The sequence below is a fragment of the Castor canadensis genome, chromosome 12 (assembly GCF_047511655.1).
Source record: "Castor canadensis chromosome 12, mCasCan1.hap1v2, whole genome shotgun sequence".
NCBI classification, from domain to species: domain Eukaryota; kingdom Metazoa; phylum Chordata; class Mammalia; order Rodentia; family Castoridae; genus Castor; species Castor canadensis.
The window spans coordinates 83,112,578-83,133,828 of NC_133397.1; the positions used below are offsets into that span (position 1 = coordinate 83,112,578).

General features: G+C 38.1%; 1 protein-coding gene across 1 annotated transcript in view; it reads left to right on the forward strand.

The window, feature by feature from the left end:
• The window catches only part of Ttl (tubulin tyrosine ligase), a 39,840-nt gene that overhangs the window by 8,539 nt on the left and 10,050 nt on the right, over positions 1-21,251 (forward strand). The window contains exons 3-5 of the mRNA XM_074050266.1: positions 10,420-10,652; positions 16,126-16,261; positions 17,532-17,801. Coding sequence (XP_073906367.1) covers positions 10,420-10,652; positions 16,126-16,261; positions 17,532-17,801 — 639 coding nt within the window. The remainder of the gene's footprint in view (positions 1-10,419; positions 10,653-16,125; positions 16,262-17,531; positions 17,802-21,251) is intronic.

Here is a 21,251-nt window from a genome sequence, read left to right on the forward strand (position 1 = left end):
AATGCTGGCTGTAGGTTTGTTATATACAGCTTTTATAATGTTGAGGTATTTTCCTTCTATTCCTAGTTTTCTTAGAGCTTTTATCATGAAATGATGTTGGATCTTATCAAAGGCCTTTTCTGCATCTATTGAGATGATCAAGTGGTTTTTGTCTTTGCTTCTGTTAATGTGGTTTATTACATTTATTGATTTTCATATGTTGAACCACCCCTGCATCCCTGGATGAAGCCTACTTGGTTGTGGTGAATAATCTTTTTGATGTGTTGTTGAATTCGGTTTGCCATTATTTTGTTGAGGATTTTTGCATCAATGTTCATTAAGGAGATTGGCCTATAGTTCTCCTTTTTGGAGATGTCTTTGCCTGGTTTTGGGATAAGTGTAATACTGGTTTCATAAAATGTGTTTGGCAGTTTTCCTTCCCTTTCTATTTCGTGGAACAGTTTAAGGAGGGGTATCAGTTCTTCTTCAAAGGTCTGATAGAATTCAGCAGAGAATCCATCAGGTCCTGGACTTTTCTTTTTGGGGAGACTCTTGATTGCTGCTTCAATTTCATTTTGTGTTATAGATCTATTCAAGTGATTAATTTCCTCTTGGTTCAGTTTTGGATGATCATATGTATCTAGAAATCTGTCCATTTCTTTAAGATTTTCAAATTTATTTGAATATAGGTTCTTGAAGTAGTCTCTGATGATTTCCTGGACTTCCATGGTGTTTGTTGTGATCTCCCCTTTTGCATTCCTGATTCTGCTATTTTGGGTTTTTTCTCTCCTCATTTTTGTCAGGTTTGCCAGGGGTCTATTGATCTTGTTTATTTTTTTCAAACAACCAACTTTTTGTTTCATTAATTCTTTGTATGGTTTTTTTGGTTTCTATTTCGTTGATTTCAGCTCTTATTTTTATTATTTCTCTCCTTCTATTTGTTTTGGGATTTGCTTGTTCTTGTTTTTCTAGGAGTTTGAGATGTATCATTAGGTCATTGATTTGGGATCTTTCAGTCTTTTTAATATATGCACTCATGGCTATAAACTTTCCTCTCAGGACTGCCTTAGCTGTGTCCCATAGGTTCTGGTAGGTTGTGTTTTCATTTTCATTGACTTCCAGGAAGTTTTAAATTTCCTCTTTTATTTCATCGATGATCCATTCTTCATTAAGTAATGAGTTATTTAGTTTCCAGCTGTTTGCATGTTTTTTGTCTTTACTTTTGTTGTTGAGTTCTACTTTTACTGCATTGTGATCAGATAGTATGCACGGTATAATTTCTATATTCTTATATTTGCTGAGACTTGCTTTGTGCCCTAGGATATGATCTATTTTGGAGAAGGTTCCATGGGCTGCTGAGAAGAATGTATATTGTGTAGAAGTTGGATGAAATGTTCTGTAGACATCTACTAGGTCCATTTGATCTATTGCATATTTTAGATCTTGGATTTCTTTATTGATTTTTTGTTTGGATGACCTATCTATTTATGATAATGTGGTGTTAAAGTCTGCCACAACCACAGTGTTGGCGTTTATACATACTATTAGGTCTTTCTGGGTATGTTTGATGAAATTGGGTACGTTGATATTGGGTGCATATAGATTGATGATTATTATTTCCTTTTGGTCTATTTCCCCTTTCATTAGTATGGAATGTCCTTCTTTGTCTCATTTGATCAATGTAGGTTTGAAGTCTACTTTGTCAGAGATAAGTATTGCTACTCCTGCCTGTTTTTGGGGGCCATTGGCTTGGTAAATCTTCTTCCAGCCTTTCATCCTAAGCCTATGCTTATTTCTGTCGGTGAGATGGGTCTCCTGTAAGCAAGAAATTGTTGGATCTTGCTTTTTAAACCATGTCGTCAAGCGGTGCCTTTTGAGGGGTGAATTAAGTCCGTTGACATTAAGCTTTAGTATTGATAGGTATGTGGTGATTCCTGTCATTTAGTTGTCTTAGTTGTTTGAAGGTTTGATTGTGTGTACCTAAGTTGAGGTTTCTCTCTACTGTCTTGCTTTTTCTTTTCCTCTGGTTTGGTGCTGCCTGCCTTTTCATGATTAAGTTGGGTTTCACTTTCTGTGTGCAGAATCCCTTGCAGAATCTTCTGTAGTGGTGGCTTTGTGGTCACATATTGTTTTAGTTTCTGCTTATCACGGAAGACTTTTATTGCTCCATCTATTTTGAATGATAGTTTTGCTGGGTAGAGTATCCTGGGGTTGAAGTTATTTTCATTCAGTGCCTGGAAGATCTCACCCCACGCTCTTCTTGCTTTTAATGTTTCTGTTGAGAAGTCTGCTGTGATTTTGATGGGTTTACCTTTGTATGTTACTTGTTTTTTCTCTCTTACAGCCTTCAATATTCTTTCCTTAGTTTCTGAACTTGTTGTTTTAATGATGATATGTTGTGGGGTAGTTCTATTTTGATCTGGTCTGTTTGGTGTCCTGGAGGCCTCTTGCATCTGTATGGGAATATCTTTTTCTAGATTTGGGACATTTTCTGTAATTATTTTCTTGAATATATTATGCATTCCCTTTGCTTGCACCTATTCTCGTTCTTCGATGCCCATGATTCTCAAGTTTGGTCTTTTGATGGAGTCGGTGAGTTCTTGCATTTTCTTTTCACAGGTCATGAGTTGTTTAATTAATAGTTCTTAATTTACCATTTCATCTTCAAGTTCTGAGATTCTGTCTTCTGTTTGTTCTGTTCTGCTGGATTGGCCTTTTGTTTTGTTTTGCAGTTTTGTTTCGTTCTTTTTTCTGAGGTTTTCCGTATCCTGGCTGGTTTCCTCTTTAATGTTGTCTGTATTTGTCCTGAGTTCATTTATCCTTTTATTCATCGTGTTCTCTCTTTCACTTTGGTGTTTATACAGTGCTTCTATGGTTTCCTTTATTTCTTCTTTTGCTTTTTCAAATTCTCTATTTTTGTTGTCTTGGAATTTCTTGAGTGTCTCCTGTACATTTTGGTTGACCCTATCCGGTATCATCTCTATAAAATTCTCAATGAGCACTTGTAGTATGTCTTCTTTTAAATTATTCTTGTGGGCTTCATTGGGTCCTTTGACATAGTTTATCTTCATTTTGTTTTAGTCTGGATCTGAGTTACTGTTCTCTTCATTCCCCTCTGGTTCCTGTACTAATTTTTTGCTGTGGGGAAACTGGTTTCCCTGTTTTTTCTGTCTTCCCTTCATTGTCTTTGGTGTTGTTAATGTCCCTGTACTGTGTGCAATTAAGTATTTTCTAACTTGTAATAATAACAATGGTAATATTTAGAATGGAAGGCTGAGCTGAGATGGAAAGCAAGAAGTTAAAGAAAAGGGGAAAACAAATATACAGACAAGAGGGAGAAAGCAGAACAAGGTTTCAGACAAGAACGTTTCAAAGGTATAAACAGGGAGCGTTAGTGTACTAATTGACAGGAAGCTGAACAGACAGAGGGACAGAGATAGGATTGAAAATCAAAAACAAAAAAAAATAAAGATAAGAATAAAATAAATAATAGGTAAATGAAAGAAATATCTATGTATAAAAATGAATTAAAATGAAATGGAAAATAGAAAATTAAAAAAAAAAAAAAAACCAAAAAACCTCCAAGTTCAAATGCAATGAAGTTTCAGTCTTAATAATTTGGGTGTCCGTCTCAGTCTCCAATCTTGGAGTTGGTGCCTCAGATGTTGTTCTGTAGTTGTCTCATCAAAGGGGACGCATAAAGTAGAACAAAACTACACACACACACACACACACACACACACACACACAAAAACCCCACCAAGTGTCCCCAGTTCAAATGCAATACAGTTTCAGTAAGTTTTTCTGCTTGCAGGTGTAATTCGGTTGTTCTCTCATCAAAGGTGGGGAGAAAAAGAAAAAAGAGAGTCTGCAGACAGTTCTGAGAATGGTATCTGCAGCTGTGGCTTGCCTGCCTGCTGCTGTCAGCCGGCTGTTGCTGGCGGCGTTGTTTATGCAGATCTCTGGGGTGAGCTAGCACTCACCTGGTCCCACAGGCTTTGTTTGCTAGGAGTTCTCCTGTGCGGGAGCCTCTGCTACAGGCTTTCCCCTTTCCAAGCACTGGGAAAGGTGACACTGCCCCGCGTTGTCAGGCCTGCGTGTTTATTTACAGTTCATGTGGGAGGTGGGTCTTCCCCTTTCCTGTGCAGTCTTCCTCCCACTACCACTTTCAGAAGCTTTCCTGCTCCTGCTTACTGGGCGGTGCTGCTGCTCCTGCCGGCCGCCATGTTTGTTTACAGTTCACGTGGGAAGTGGGTCTTCCCTCCTCTCCTGTGGAGTTTTCTTTGCTCTGCCACTGTCACCAGCTTTCCCACTCCTGGTTGCTGGGAGCGTGCCCCGCCCCTGCTTCCGCCAGAGCCTCTCTGGCCCGCCCGGCTTGTTTATTTACAGTCCCGGGAAGGATTCCCTTCCCTCAATCTTCAGCGCTCAGGGCACCCCACCCTCTTTCCAGCGTGTCTTAACTGTTCTTATTGCTTATTACTCAGTTTCTCTTTTTTTCCCGGGTGGAGGTCAGTCTGTCCAGGGGGCTATGCTGCTCTGGCCCAGGCTTGTCTGTGGGGCTACCGCGGTACCGCGAAGCTCACCTGGTCCGTGTCTTCCCAAGCCGTATGGGCGCCGGCCACTGGCGGCCCCGGGGGCCTCCTCGGTTCTCCGTTTAACGTGAAGTGGAGATTCTCTGCGCTGGCTGGAGGTGTGGAGGGGTCAAAGTTATGCCTTTTCTCCGTGATTATGCCTGTAAAGTGTGTCTCCAGTGTCTCTCCAAGATTTCACTATAGGAGGGTCGCTTTCTGCTTCCTCCCTCTAGCCGCCATCTTGGAATCCCTCTGATTTGACTTTAAAACAAAATTATATCATTTTTAATACCATGTATATATAACTTAAGTAAATTCACTAACTGTTGTGCCAACTCAGTATTGTTTCTTTTCTTCTTTGTGTGTGTGTGTGTGTGTGTGTGTGTGTGTGTGTGGTAGTGGGGATTGGACCCAGAGCTCAAGTCCTGCACCACTTGAGCTGTGCCCCCATCCCTCAGCTCAGTATTTTTTTTTCCATTTTTCTTTTATTATTCATATGTGCATACAAGGCTTGGTTCATTTCTCCCCCCTGCCCCCACCCCCTCCCTTACCACCCACTCCACCCCCTCCTGCTCCCCCCCTCAATACCCAGCAGAAACTATTTTGCCCTTATCTCTAATTTTGTTGTAGAGAGAGTATAAGCAATAATAGGAAGGAACAAGGGGTTTTGCTGGTTGAGATAAGGATAGCTATACAGGGCATTGACTCACATTGATTTCCTGTGCGTGGGTGTTACCTTCTAGGTTAATTCTTTTTGATCTAACCTTTTCTCTAGTTCCTGGTCCCCTTTTCCTATTGGCCTCAGTTGCTTTAAGGTATCTGCTTTAGTTTCTCTGCATTAAGGGCAACAAATGCTAGCTAGTTTTTTAGGCATCTTACCTATCCTCACCCCTCCCTTGTGTGCTCTCGCTTTTATCATGTGCTCAAAGTCCAATCCCATTGTTGTGTTTGCCCTTGATCTAATGTCCACATATGAGGGAGAACATACGATTTTTGGTCTTTTGAGCCAGGCTAACCTCACTCAGAATGATGTTCTCCAATTCCATCCATTTACCAGCGAATGATAACATTTCGTTCTTCTTCATGGCTGCATAAAATTCCATTGTGTATAGATACCACATTTTCTTAATCCATTCGTCAGTGGTGGGGCATCTTGGCTGTTTCCATAACTTGGCTATTGTGAATAGCGCCGCAATAAACATGGATGTGCAGGTGCCTCTGGAGTAACAGTCTTTTGGGTATATCCCCAAGAGTGGTATTGCTGGATCAAATGGTAGATCGATGTCCAGCTTTTTAAGTAGCCTCCAAATTTTTTTTCCAGAGTGGTTGTACTAGTCTACATTCCCACCAACAGTGTAAGAGGGTTCCTTTTTCCCCGCATCCTCGCCAACACCTGTTGTTGGTGGTGTTGCTGATGATGGCTATTCTAACAGGGGTGAGGTGGAATCTTAGCGTGGTTTTAATTTGCATTTCCTTTATTGCTAGAGATGGTGAGCATTTTTTCATGTGTTTTCTGGCCATTTGAATTTCTTCTTTTGAGAAAGTTCTGTTTAGTTCACTTGTCCACTTCTTTATTGGTTCATTAGTTTTGGGAGAATTTAGTTTTTTAGGAGAAAGTAGATTTATTAGGATGTCATTAGGAGAAGAGATAAATAGTAGGTGGTTACACAAAGGAATGTAGCACCTCAACTCAGTGTTACTAATATTGGATTTAAAGGAGGTGTTGGTAGCATTTGTTGCCCTCAATGCAGAGAAACTAATGCAGATACTTTAAAGTGACAGAGGCCAATAGGAGAAGGGAACCAGGAACTAGAGAAAAGGTTAGATCAAGAAAAATTAACTTAGACGGTAATACACATGCCCAGGAAAGCAATGCAAGTCAACTCCCTGTATAGCTATCCTTATCTCAACTAACAAAAACTCTTGGTCCTTCCTATTATTGCTTATACTCTTTCTTCTCTTCAACAAAATTAGAGATAAGGGCAAAATAGTTTCTGCCTGATAGGGAGGGGGTGTGGGGGAGAGGGAGGGGGTGGGAGGGTAAGGGTGGGGATGGGGGGAAGGGGGGAGAAATGACCCAAACATTGTATGCACATATAAATAAAAGAAAAAAAATGAATAAATAAAAAAATAGGAAAAAAAAAAGGAGGGGTTGGATGTATTGAAAAGTAGCTCTATCAATATCAACAAAGTATTCAATTTTTTTGGCCAATTTTCATAAGGTTATCTATTATAATTACAATCTCTGCATCTTGTCATGTGATAAAAATATTTAAAACCATTATAACTAACTTAGGAAGTTGAAACACAATTTATCATATCTGTATGGGTAGATCCTACATAAGCTCTTCTTTTCTCATCCTTGCAGCTGTAACTTTGTTCATCTATAGTATGGATATAAATAAGATAATGAGATAATATAAATAGCACTAATTTTTTTTTTGTGGATTGGGGTTTGAACTCAGGGCCTGCACTTTGAGCCACTCCACCAGCCCATTTTTATGATTTTCAAGATAGGGTCTCATAAACTATTTGCCTGGGCTGGCCTCGAACTTCAATCCTTCTGATCTCTACCTCTGAGTAGCTAAGATTATAGGTGTGAACCACTGGTGCCTTGCTAGCACTAACATTTTGTTTTTAATCTTTGATTGTCAAGTAAAACAATGGCTTATTGAGTGAAAATAATTTGGCAGGTATTCCTTTTATCAAGAAAATGAGTTGGAGTTAGCAGTAGAGTAAATCTTTACAAAACTCTTTAATCTCTTTATCAGTGAGCATTTGCAAAGAGCACAGTGTCATTAAATTTATTGTCTTCTGTTTCTTTCAACAGTTCCATGAACTGGTGAATCTTATAACATTACATGTATATTTTGAACCATTTCAACATCTGTATCATGATACTTTTTGTAGAGTAGACTTTAGAAAACTGAGAAATCAAATATTTTCAGTATGTATCATATAGTGCAAGGAAGCAGATTTTTCCACTGTGTATCATATGGTAGAATTAAGTAAAAGAGGAGTCTATTAAAATCCCAGAAAATTCATATTTTAGCCCAATTTGTCTGTCATGATAGAAAATATTTCACATGTAGATGAATGTTCAAAAATACCTACACCATGAGTTTGACATTTTTAAGCTATAGTTTGACAGTTTTTTTTAAATATAAGCATGCCCAAAATACTAATTGGGGACCATCTTTTATGTCAGAATTCATCTAAAGCCAAGGGAAAATGTTTAATATTTTTCAAATTTTGAATTGTTTTTCCCTTTTTTTTTTTTTTTTTCTTCAGACACAGGGTCTTGCTATGGTAGCCAAGGCCAGCCTGGAACTTGCTGTGCAGCCCAGACTGGCCTCAAACTCCTGTCTTAGTCTCCTGAGTGCTAGGTACTGGTGGTGCAACTAGACCTGGCTTGAAGCAACCTTTGCTACGATTTGTTAGAAAAGGTTTAAAGTCTATGCCCAGTTGTGGTTTAACTTAAGATTGTTCGCTTTTTATAAATACATTAAGTCCTTTCCCTAAAATATTTTCTTTCATTTAAAATGTTTTTTGTTGTATGTGTATAAAAGTTCTAAGTTATTGTATAGTTGACTGAAGTTACAGGTTTGGATCCTGTTACTAATTCATTGAGGGGCTGAGGGTGTAGCTCAGTGGTAGAGCTCTTGTCTAGCTTATAGGAGGCCCTGGTTTTAATCCCTAGCAATGTAGAAAAAATGTATTTAAAAATGTTTTTGTTGGATATTTGTGATTTCAGCCACTAATATCATGTATTCTTTTTTAAATGTTGAGGAGAAAATGCTTATCAAATTCATTATCTGCTGAAAATGTCTCCTTTACAAAAACAAACTGCTTTCTCATTTACTCTACTGTGTGCCCAATGTGGTTGCCATTTATTGTGAATTTATGACCTGTTTTCTTCCATTTTTTTTCCTTTACTATGCTGGTAATTCTTCTAGCTTCTCTGTCCCTAATCAGTTTCTTATCAGTAGTCTGCCTTTGTTTTAAATTTTAAAATTTGTCCATAGTTTTTTATTTAACAAGAAAAATAATTATATTCAATCTTAGTTACCAGTTAAGATTTGTATATACTACAGTATATACATGCTCTATGTATAAGAAATGCATCCTTATGTTTCATGGATGCACAGAAAAAAAATTACTTGAGCTGAATCAATCTATTGTCCCTGAATAGAACAGTGATGTGTTCATGTGTTACACTAGAAATGACACATGGGCCTGACATACATACGACAGTAAAGTGAAATGCCATCCTACCAAATCAGTAAAGTTGTGCTTAATGGAAAAATATTTTACAATGCATTGGTTTTAAATTGAAATTGGATACAATTTACAACTCAGTTCCTCAGGTCACACTAGTTACATTTCAAATGCTCAGTAGTCATATGTGACTATGATGTGGCCATCATATGAAACAGTAGAGATGCACAGTTGAACATTAAGTGAACTAGAAATTTATTTATTTTTATTTATTTATTCGTTCATTCATCCATTCCTTCATTCCCTTGGGTTCAAGTAGCTTTCAAATTCTGATGCCTTTAACTTTAAAATGGCTTCATTGTTAAACTCAATTTAAAATTTCTTTTCGTTGTTTCCACTATTTACTAGCAGACTGGGTTTCATGAGCAAATCTTAATAGAGGCCTAACATGAACAAATGTTCTAGGCAGAGGAGGAAATGCCTATGCGTGTCTTTGGTTGGCCTCCCAGGTTCTGATTCCTGGAGGTAAGGGTAGGGTTGGAGTTAGGACATGGAATTCACAGCTTGCATCCTGGTTGATTTCTCGCCACCTTTGTGATGTTGGGAGTTTACCTCCATGTGACCCAGTTCCTCATTTGTGAAGTGGGATCCTAATACCTCCAGCTCCTGGAGTCTGTTTGAATAGCAGGTGTAGTGGGAAGCCCTTGATAAGCCCTGTGTTTAAATGCCTGTCCCAAGGACTTTCTTTCTCATCTGTGGTGTAATGTTATTTTGGAGGCAGGAGGTATTTTTCATTATGTCCACTGGTGTCCTGTGTCCCATTAGAAAGAGTTGTTCTTTATTCTGTCACTGAAGCTAGCCTGAGCCAAAAACAAGGAATGAATGAATTAAAAATAGTCTTTAGCTGGATGCCAGTGGCTCATGCCTATAATGCTAAGCACTTGAGAGGCTGAAATCAGGAGGATCATAGTTCAAGACCAGCCTGGGTAAATAGTTCAAGAGACTTCCATCCCTAAAATAACCAGAGCAAAATGGATTGGAGGTGTGGCTCAAACAGTCAAGTGCCTGCTTTGCAAGCACGAAGCCCTGAGTTTAAACCTGGTCCTACTTTAAAAAAAAAAGTCTTTAGATAATTCACACTCCTAAGCAGCCTTTTCTCCCCCAAAGAGCTGGGCAAAGTTAGTATTTTTGCTAGTTATTCAAATACTTTTCTCTGTTTCCCACTTGATTTTTTTTGTGTGTAGGTGTGGCTCACCTACTGTCAGTGGGACAGTTTATTAAGATAGAAAGGTAGCAAAGAGTAGAGCTCTGAAGCTGTGAGGGGTCCCAAGAGAAGGTGCCCTCAGCCACATCGTATTTGTTGAGAAAGCATCACCTCAGAATACTCTCAGTTTCTGCAGAGATACTCCAAAAAGAGCTAAAGTTCTGGGTTTTAAGCCTTTTGAATTAACTGGGGCATGCCTTTAACATTGCACCTAACACCCAGAGTGCACTAGAGCTCTTTCTGGGGAGACCAAGAGCAAATAGAGGAGTAAGAAGAAGACTGGGTATGTCTTACCTCTTTAAAAGTTCTGGGGGAAAACAGTGGCCTTTCTGAATAGAGTGATAGAGCACACTAAGAATGGAGACTGACCCTCTGTTAATCTGCTAGACTAATCAAGACAAGTCCAGATCTGTCTGAGTCCTGCACATGGTTCCCCGAGTCCTATGTGATTTATCCAACTAATCTCAAGACCCCAGTTGCTCCAGCACAGAATGGAATCCAGCCACCGATCAATAACTCAAGGACAGATGAAAGAGAATTCTTCCTGGCCTCTTACAACAGGAAGAAAGAGGATGGGGAAGGCAATGTTTGGATTGCAAAGTCATCAGCTGGTGCCAAAGGTGAGTGGGTATTACTGTCCCTGTAGGTTCCTGTTGAGAATTAGGTTTTAACATGTAGTTAGATGAATTACTCTTATCTGAACTACTGGGGGTAGAGACCATGCCTGGTTGCAAATACCATCTCTAGTCTCCTGGTGTTTATCTCTACTGTAGGCCTTCCCTCTAAGCTGTACGTTTAGTGGCACTCTCATCCTCTTTTATTGCATGAGCCACTCCATCAGTAGACCCTCACCATCTCTAAAAGGCATCTCAAACTTAATGTGCCCAATACAGAACTGTTCGCTTCCTTTCCAACTTTGCCCATCCCCAGCCTGCTCCTCTTTCCCTATTCCTGCTTAGTGTATCATCCCACTGTCACTCAGTCTCTGAAACCTGAGATTCATCCTTGATAGCTCTTTTGTTTATAATCTATACCTAACTCATTAATATCTTGCTAGTGCTCCCTTCCAAATACATTCTGAATTAGACTTTTTCTCAATACTGCTCTCACTCTAAATCAAAACCACCATTCTTTCTAGTGTGTGTAATCACAGTGTATACCCTCAGCCAGGTCTCCTCCTCCCAGGCAGAGTAATGTTTTAAAAAAATAAATTTGATCATGTTACTTCCTGCCTAAGACTTACCAGCTGGCTTCCTAATGTGATTAGAATAACTTCAGATTCCCGATGATAGTCCGCCATTGGACATCTCCCTGTATCTCTGATCTCATCTCCTTCTATTCTTGGCCTTACTCACTGTGCTGTAGACACAAAGACTGCCTCATGTCTGTCAGATATTCTAAATTTGTCTCTGGAATGTGCTTACATGGATTATTTTCTATATCTCTCAGCTCAGAGGTTGCCCTGTCAGTGAAGGCTTTCCTAAGTAGCCTCAACAGTCATTGCTATCTATCCCTTTCTCCTGCTTTATTTTTCCTCCTAAACTTCTTCCTAGGACTATATTACATATCTGTCCATCTCCTCATCATATTATAAGCTCCTTAAAAACACAAACTTTCTATCTTGTTTGTCTCCATATCCTCCTCACAGGCACTCAATAAATGTGTGTTGAAAGAATGCAGAGAAAAGGTGAGGTTTATAATATTAATTCAGGCTTAAAATAGAGGCAACTCCCAATATAACAAGTATATAAACAGTCTGTCTGTATAACTATGCTCTTTTTAAAACCATTCCATTTTAAACTTCTTTTATTGCCTTGGAAGACCATCTGGCCATTGGTACTCATTTCTATCCCTGGTCCAGTAGACCTCACCTTCTTTTCCACCAACCATGAGACAGGAAGGAATCACCTGGAATGTCCTGAAAGTGGGAGAGTTGAACTCTTGCCACAAGCCAGGTACCTAACCTACTTCTTTTTCCCTTCTTTTGACCTCTTTTCAAGCACTGTCCCCTAGTTTGGTTCTGATGACAAATGGGAGAATTGGAAGAGGAAATAGACATCCACTATATTCCAGATTCCTCCTATGAATTTGAGCTTGGAGTCATAGTAGCCATTGTGAGGACACCTGGAACCCTCACCAAGACAAGTCATAGAAGGACACTAAGCAGCAGGAAGTGGTAAAGAGAATAAAATGTCGAACTAAGCATTTTTGCTTTAAGAGCTGAGGAGATAAGTGACATATATTAGCTTTGTTTGGGAACAACAAAATGAAGCCAAAAGAAAGAATAAATGGCTTTTCTTCTCATTAAACAAATATTTACTTATGCTATTACATGCTTGGTATAGTTAGCTCAACCTTAAAACTATATCTAATATCAAGTTACTGTTCACTACCTTTACCAGGTCTCTGATCTGAGGCCACCTTCACCTCTTACCTGGAGCATTGCTCCTGTGCTCCTGCTCTGGGCTGTTCTCCAGAGAGTATACATAACACAGAAGACAGAGATGGTATCACAGCATAGCCAGACCATGTAACATCTGTGGCCATTATTGGTTCCCTATGTCAGACAGCAACTAGAATCCAGCAAAGATTCAACGTATGTACTAAGTGAATGAATGAATATTTGGAGATGCAGGAATAAAAGAGACAGATACAATCTAGTCAGCAAGGATATGATGCATCTATTTCCAGAAAAGCTAAAAACTGAAATGTGACTTACACTTTGAAAGATTATCCCTTCCGCTGGGCTGGACATGGTGGCACACATGCCTGTAATTCCAGCTACTTTGGATGTGAAAGGTGAGGGTAGGAGGATGGGGATCCAAAGCTAGAGACCTTATTTGAAAAACACCAAAAGCAAAAAGGACTGGGGGTGTGGCTAAAGTGGTAGATCAGTTACCTAGCAAGTATAAGGCTCTGAGTTTAAACACCAGCACTGCTGGAAAAAAAAAAAAAGTTCCTCTCCCAAAAAAGTTCATAATTTCTCCATGTTCAGTAAGTAAGGATATGAACAAGTGATGTAAAAAATATAGATAATAAATCCATGAACACATATTACACTAGTATCCAAAAATTACTAAATAAATTTGAATTATGTGTATCATATTTTAGCTACAAAAAAGTGTTAGTGATATTTGCTGAAACTTTGTTGTGAACTGCTCCATTAGTGATGGTTCATAGCCCTTTGGGAAAGAATAGGATGACACAGAGCAGAAGCCATAAAGGGCTCATGTCATTTGACCCAGGCATCTCATTCCCAAAAATTTACTCCAAAGAAGTATTAAAAAGGAAATAAGAGTGATCTACAGCAAAGATATTTGCTATTATGTTATCTACAATAGCAAAATATTATTTACAAACAACCCCCATTGTCCACCAATCAGTAAACAAATGTGTAACTTTTTAAATTATGAAGTTAATATAGAAACAGTAAAAATATTGACAATAAAGTGAAAAAGAATATACAATGAGTTCACTGTGATTAAACCAGGCTTTTCCTATGTATAAAGGAAGGTAATATGGAAAAAATAAAAATAATTATGTTAGGAAATAAGACTGTGGTTAACTTTCCCATTTTTCTTTAATGTCATGTTTGTAAAATCATAAATTTTGGCGGGGGGGGGGAGTCTCAGACTTAATCTTAACAACTTTTAAAGTTATAAAAATGTATCTATCTCCTTGCTTTTTACCCACTGTTCTTTTCCAACCTAGTAACAGGAGGTATATTAGTTTTCAATAAGAAATAGCTTACATTTGGGCTCCAGTGGTTCATGCCTAATCCTAACTGTTCAGGAGGCAGAGGTCAGGAGGATAGCGGTTCGAAGCCAGCCTGGGCAAATAGTTCACGAGAACCTATCTCAAAAATACTCAGTACAAAAAAGGGCTGACGGAATGGCTCAAGTGGTAGAGTACCTGTTTAGCAAGCATGAGGCCCTCAGTTCAAACCCCATTAAACCCTCTCCCCCCAAAAAAGAAAAAGAAATAGTTTACATCAGGAAAATAAGGTTGGCGCATATGGAAGGAAATGGGGTTAGGTAATATAGAGCAAAAGATACTTTTAGGACATTTGCAGGAAAGTGGTGCTTTAGAGTGATTGTTCTAGAAGCAGTATGCAGGGTGGTATACAGGAGGGAAGATTAAGTCTAAAGTTAGGAAATGGCAAATAGAAAAAAGAGGAACAAGAAAATCTGAGTGTGATTCATGAGTGAAATGAAACAGAATGAGTCATATGTATAGGAAAACAGAGAAGGGGAGCTTTTCCAAGTAGATTTGCAATTTCTGTTTCAATATCCAACCAAATGATAGAGACTTAGAAATAGACCCAAACATATATGCCCACCTAATTTTGACCAAAATGCCAAAGCCATTCAATAGAGGAAGGATGGACTTTACAACAAATGGTGCTGGATAAAGTTGATATCCATAGGCAAAAAAAAAAGAACATCAACCCAAACATCATACCTTAACTAACCAAAAATGAACTCAGAGTGGATTATGGACTTAAATGTAAATAGTAAACTATAAAATTTGAGGGGGAAAATAGGCAAATGATGCTTAAACTTAACACTAAAGGTACAATCCATATGAGCCAAAATTGATAAATTGAACCTCAGTAATATAAAACTTTTGCTCTATGAAACATCCCATTAAAAGGATGAAAAGAAAAGCTACAACTGGGAGGAAGGATTTTCAAATAATGTGCATGGCTAGGGACCTAGACATAGAAAATATGAACACCCTTCAAAATTTAATACAGTCTGATTAAAAAATGGACAAAATAACATGAAAATACTTTTCACTGAAGAGGCTATACAGATGGAAAATAAACAAATGAAAAGTTTTTCTTCATCATTAATCATTAGGAAAATGCAAATTAAAACCACTTGCTAGCCATCACGACTTTCCTATTAAAATGGCTAAAATAAGAAGCAGTAAGCTGGGTGTGGTGGCCCACATCTGTATCCCAGCACTTGGAAGAGCAAGAGAGGAGGAGGATCGTGAGAAGCAAGAAGAAAAAAAAAAAATGCTTCCACGTTTCTAGAAAAACTAAAACACTCACACATTGCTAGTGGGAATGTAAAATGATACAGCTACTCTGGAAAAAGAGTGGCAATTTCTTATAAACTAAACATGTAGAGCTGTACATGGGTGGGGTGTGCTGGTAGTTCCAGTACTCAGAAAGCTGAGACAGGAGGATTGCTTGAGGTCAGGAGTTCAAGACCAGCCTTGGTAGCACAGTGGATCAACCAAACAACAACAAAACAAAACACCTAAAACTGAGCATTTAACTCCCATATCACTTAGCAATTTCATACACTGGAATATTTGTCTCAGAGAGTTGAAAACTTATGTTCCAACAAAAACTTAACCATGATTGTTTATAGCAATTTGTAAGAAACAATCCAAATGTCCTTCAACGGGTAAATGAGTAAATAAAGTGGTGAATTAAAGCCATGGAATAACACAGCATGGCACTTCTATGTTACAAAGAGAATGATACAGGGGGGAGAAATGGCCCAAACAATGTATGCACATATGAATAAATGAATAAATAAACCAAAAAAAATTACAGAACACACCTAAAAAAAGAACATGATATTACTTATTTAATGTTAACGGACAGTTTGAGTGCATTCTGTTTTTCTTTTGTGGTGCTGCAGGGAACACACTTGTACATTCATCTTTATGCCCTGACATTTCTGGCATTTCTATAAGATACAGTCTTCCAAGTGGATGTTTTGGTCATAGGAGATTATCATCTTCATTTTAGCCAGTGACTAGCCATAGAGTGGCATTTTTTAAAGTGCTTAGATACTTTGAATACCTGCAAAACTGAAATTTCATAGTTGGAGCCTGCCAAGATAGTGTTGAGACTCCTTCATGACAAAGTTAGTTGGATAACCCTGGGTGCTCTTGTAGGGAGAGGGGAAAGTGTGAGATTGTGGGAAGGAAGCGGGGAAGATAAGAGTGAGCAAGCCAATGAAAGCTTCCTGTCGGTTTTGTTTTCTTTTTCCTGCTGTCTCTGTTTCCTCTCTGGTTTTGCAGAGAACTTTTCCTCTTGGACTAGTTTCTGTTTTGTTTTTATTCTATTAGGTGAAGGCATCCTCATCTCCTCGGAGGCATCAGAGCTTCTGGATTTCATAGACAACCAGGGTCAAGTGCATGTGATCCAGAAATACCTTGAGCACCCTTTGCTTCTAGAGCCCGGTCACCGCAAGTTTGACATTCGGTAATGCTTCAGTGACCACAGCTGTGGTGTTACTTATCTGAAAAGAATGCAGTGGGGAAGTGAGACTGTGAGGAAGTGTCTGTGTTTAACATGTTACTAAAACAGAGTGCAGCTGAATAGAACTGTGCTTCTGCACCACATTTTTAAATTTTCATTTCAATATTTCTTTCTTTTTAGGAAATGTTACATATATGTTCTCTTCCATGAAAATGACTTTGGATCCAAAGAGTAGAGTCCCCATGTGTGGGGCTTACTTGGGGAGAAAGTTGAGAGATGCATATTGAAACACGTAACTCATATACAACACACTGGGTGGCCCTAACAAATACTTTGTTCTCAGTTTGTTTATTTATCTATTTATTCATTCATTTGTTTTTCAGTTTGAACTCGGCCTCATACTTGCTAGATAGGTGCTTTACCACTTGAGCCACACACCCAATCCTTTCTGCTTTAGTTATTTTGTGGACTTCAGACCATGATCTTCCTACCTGTTACCTACAGCATAGCTGAGATCACAGGACTGCACCACCATACCTGGCTTATTAATTGAGATTTGGTCTCTTCTAACTTTTTACCCAGGCTGGCCTCAAACTGCTATCCTCCTACTCTCCACCTCCCAAGTAGCTAGGATCACAAGCATGAACCATCATTCTTGGCTCTCGTTTTATTATTTCTGTTTCACGTTTATGAGTTTCCTGAACACATCTCAGGTTTCTGGATTTCAAGTTTCTGAGCGAAGGGCCTTCATGGAGAAAGAGATTGTGTTATGCTTTCTAAACTAAATACCTTTTCCTTACTTGCCCTTGCCATCACCTCCTCTTTGAGAGTCCTTGTCTCCTTGATGCCTTCATAATGACTTGTTGCTTCTTAAACATCAGTCCTATGTCAGGTTAGCTTTAAGAAGTATACCCTTCCTCTTAAGATACTGGAAAGCAAGCATGGCAAATGGAGGTGTTAGGTTAACTTCAAACCCATCCAAATCTCCTCAAAATGCTGGTTTTTTTAATGGTCACTTAAAAATTAAAGTCTTATTGTCATTTATGCTGAAATGTTTTGTTTGCCTCATTGTGGTGATAACCCACTACTTTGGTTAGCTTATGATTTACCTTATATAATTTTGAACCTACCTCTTTCCCCTATTTTCTCACCTCCCCCCAAAAAATAAGGTGTAGGGATATAAGAGAAAGGGTGAGAAGAAGGGAGGGAAGGAGATAGACTTATTGAGTCTTGGGCTGACCTGAGTTAAATGGTGTATTTGTTGAATTTGCAGAAGCTGGGTCTTGGTTGACCATCAGTATAATATCTACCTCTATAGAGAGGGTGTGCTTCGAACTGCTTCAGAACCATATCATGTTGATAATTTCCAAGACAAGACCTGCCATTTGACCAATCACTGCATTCAAAAAGAGTATTCGAAGAACTATGGGAAATATGAAGAAGGGAATGAAATGTTCTTTGAGGAGTTCAATCAGTACCTAACAAGTGCTTTGAACATTACCTTGGAAAATAGTATCTTACTACAAATCAAACATATAATAAGGTAACTTTTTATACCTTTTCCTGGTTTGTTTCCTTTTCTTTTTTCTTTTTTTGTGGCACTGGGGTTTGAACTCGGGCCTCACACTTGCTAGGTCAGTGCTCTACTACTTGAGCCACTCTGCCAGCCCTGGTTTGTTTCTTGTAGAAGGAGCTTTTGGGTATTTATGCCTTTCAAGGAATTGTTTCACTTAAGTTGTCTAATTTATGTGCAAGAATTATTTGTAATTTTCTTTTATTTTTAACTTGATATATATCTATAGGATCTGTAATGCTGTCACTTCTTTTGTTCCAGTAATTAATGATTTATATTTTCTCTCTACCTGGACAGATATGCTAGAGAGTTAGTATTTTTTTAAATCTTTTTTTCAAAATTGCTTTTTGTTTTATTGATTTTTCTCTTATTTTAGTTTTTTTATTTTTATTTTAATGCTTTGTTATTTTCTCCCTTGTGCTCTCCTTTTTCTGGTTTCCTTTTTTGGTGCTAGGACTTGAACTCAGGGCCTTCACCTTGAGCCACTCCACCAGCCCTATTTTTGTGAAGAGATTTTCAAAATAGGGTCTCAAGAACTATTTCCCTGGGCTGGCTTCAAACTGCCATCCTCCTGATCCTCCTGATCTCTGCCTCTTGAGTAGCTAGGGTTACAGTCAGGACCCACCGGCACCCGGCCTTTTCTGGTTTCTTAAGGTGAAAGGTTAGGTCATTGATTTGAGAGATTTCGCTACATTTAGCTGCATCCTACAGATTTTGTTATGTTATGTTTTTATTTCTGTGCTGTCAGAGAATTTTAAATTTTTCCTAATGACCTTATCATTGACTTACATGATTTAAACTTTTTGCTAATGCCCAGATGTTTGGGAATTTTCCAGTAATTTCATTGTGGTCACAGGGACATATTTTACATGGTTCCATTTTTTAAAAAATTGTTAAAGTTAGTTTCATGGCCCAAAATGTCATCTGTCTTAGTAATATTCCATGTGCACTGAAAAAGATCTGTATTCTGCTATAGTTGAACAGTGTTCTATAAGTATCAATTAGATCTAGGTGGTTGATAATGTTCAAATCTTTTATATTCTAAGAATTATCTGTTCTACTTGTTCTAGTCATTATTGCAAGGAAAATATTGAAGTCTCCAACTATTATTATGAATTTCTCTAAGTTTGATTAATTTTTGCTTCATATATACATATGTACATATATATATATATATTTTTTTTTTTAATGGTACTGGGGTTTGAACTCAGGGCCTTGTCCTTGCTAGGCAGGCACTCTACCACTTGAATTATGCCCCTACTCCTCTTTGCTTTAGGTATGTTTTGAACAGAGTCTTGCTTTTAGGCATGGCCAGCCTGGATCTCAGTCCTCCTATTTATGCTTCCTGCATAGCTAGGATGACAGGCATGTGCCACCTAACCCAGTGTTTATTGGTTGAAATGGGATCTCACAAATTTTTTGCCCAGGGTGGCCTCAAACCACAATTCTCCCAGTCCTCACCTCCTAAGTAGCTAGGATTACAGGTGTAAGCCACTGCACTTGGCTTTGCATCATGTATTTTGAGGAACTGTTGTTTGGTGCATATATATTTAGGATTGTTATCTCGTCTTTGGGAATTGGCCATTTTGTCAATATGTAATTTACTTTTATCTCTGGTAGTATTTATTACATTCTAGTCTATATTGTCTGATACTAATATAGCTACTCCAGTTTTCTTCTGGTTAGTGTTTCTATGGTCTGTCTCTTCACATCCCTTTTTATTCTTTTATTTTCTATATTACATCCTATGTCCTTATAATTAACTATATATACTTTGTATGTTCTATGTATGTTTATGTCCTGTGTATATCTATATCTATATATACAATGTCTGTATATATCTCTCCTATATATATCCTTATAATTCACTAACTCTACCCCTCTTTTATAATTATCATGTGTATTATGTTCTCATGCACTGAAATATATGTTATTATTTTTGCTATTAACAGTTATATATGTTTACATATATATGATAGATTATCAGGTTAGGGTTTTTTTTTGTTTTTATTTTTGATGGTACTGTGGTTTGAACTCAGGACCTCACACTTAGGCAGGTGCTCTACCACTTGAGACACTCCACTGGCCCTTTATTTTTTAATGTTGGGTATTTTTGAGACAGGGTCTCATGAACTATTTTGCCCAGGCTGGTTTTGAACCAAGATCCTCCTGTCTCTGCCTCATATGTAACTAGGATTACAGGTAGTGGGCCACTGATACCAGGTTAGTTTTTTAAAAACTGACCTATGTAATAGCCGTAAGAAACCTACTTCTAAAGTAAAAGGAGAAAGTATTCTTTTATGTTTACCCAATTCTTTTTGTTTTTCCTTTATTTCTGAAATCTTAAATTTTTCTTTTCTTTTTCTTGTTTAAAGAAAAAATTTTTTGAGTTAGGATCTTGCTATGTAGCCCAGTCTGGCCTCAAACCTATACTCCTCCTGCCTCTACCTCCTGAATGCTGAAGTTACATATGTGTGCCACCACGACTGGCTTTTGAGTTTTTCTCTGCTGTAATTTTCCTTTAGATTTTCACAGCATGTTTTTAGAGCAGAGATAAATCCTCTTAGTTTTCCATCATCTTTGAATATATTTCCCCTTATTTCTGAAGGATATTTTTACTGGATTTATGCAAACATAATGTTAAGCAAAAAATACAAATTATATGCAAGATGCATGCAGATTGAGTCTATTTATATGAATCAAAAAGCAAGCAAAGCTAAACAATACATTATTTAAAGCATATACATGTATAGCATAAATAGGAAGGAAGCAAAAGAATGATGAATGAAATTCAAAATAGTTATATCTGGGGGGGCACAAGGAAGGGGCTTAAAGGTATTGAATTATACATTAACATTACAAATATTTTAAGCTCATAAGACATTATTTTTGTTATTTTGTTCTCTTTCTCTCTCTTTTTTTTCTTTTTGGTGGTACTGAATATTGAACCCAGGGTCTTATGCATGCGTGTTAGGCAAGTGCTATACCACTTGAGCCATGCCCCCATCTCTTTGTTATTGTGTATAGTTAATATTCTTTTGGATTCCCTCCTCCTTTTTTTTTTTTTTTTTTTTGCGATATTGGGGTTTGAACTCAGGACCTACACCTTGAGCCACTCCACCCTGTGTGTGTGTGTGTGTGTGTGTGTGTGTGAGATGGGTTTTTTCAAGATAGGGTCTCACAAACTGTTTGCCCGGGCTGACTTCAAACCTTAATCCTCTTGATCTCTGCTCCTGAATAGCTAGGATTACAGACGTGAGCCAGCACGCCTATAATATGGGCAGGATTTCCCCATATATTTTAATCTTTTATTTTGCTTCTTTTTTTCCCCTGTATTTCCTTGCATTTGTCTAGGACTATTTTTCCCTCTCCAATTTTTTTTTGTGTGTGTATGTGGTGCATATTAGGCAAGTGCTCTAC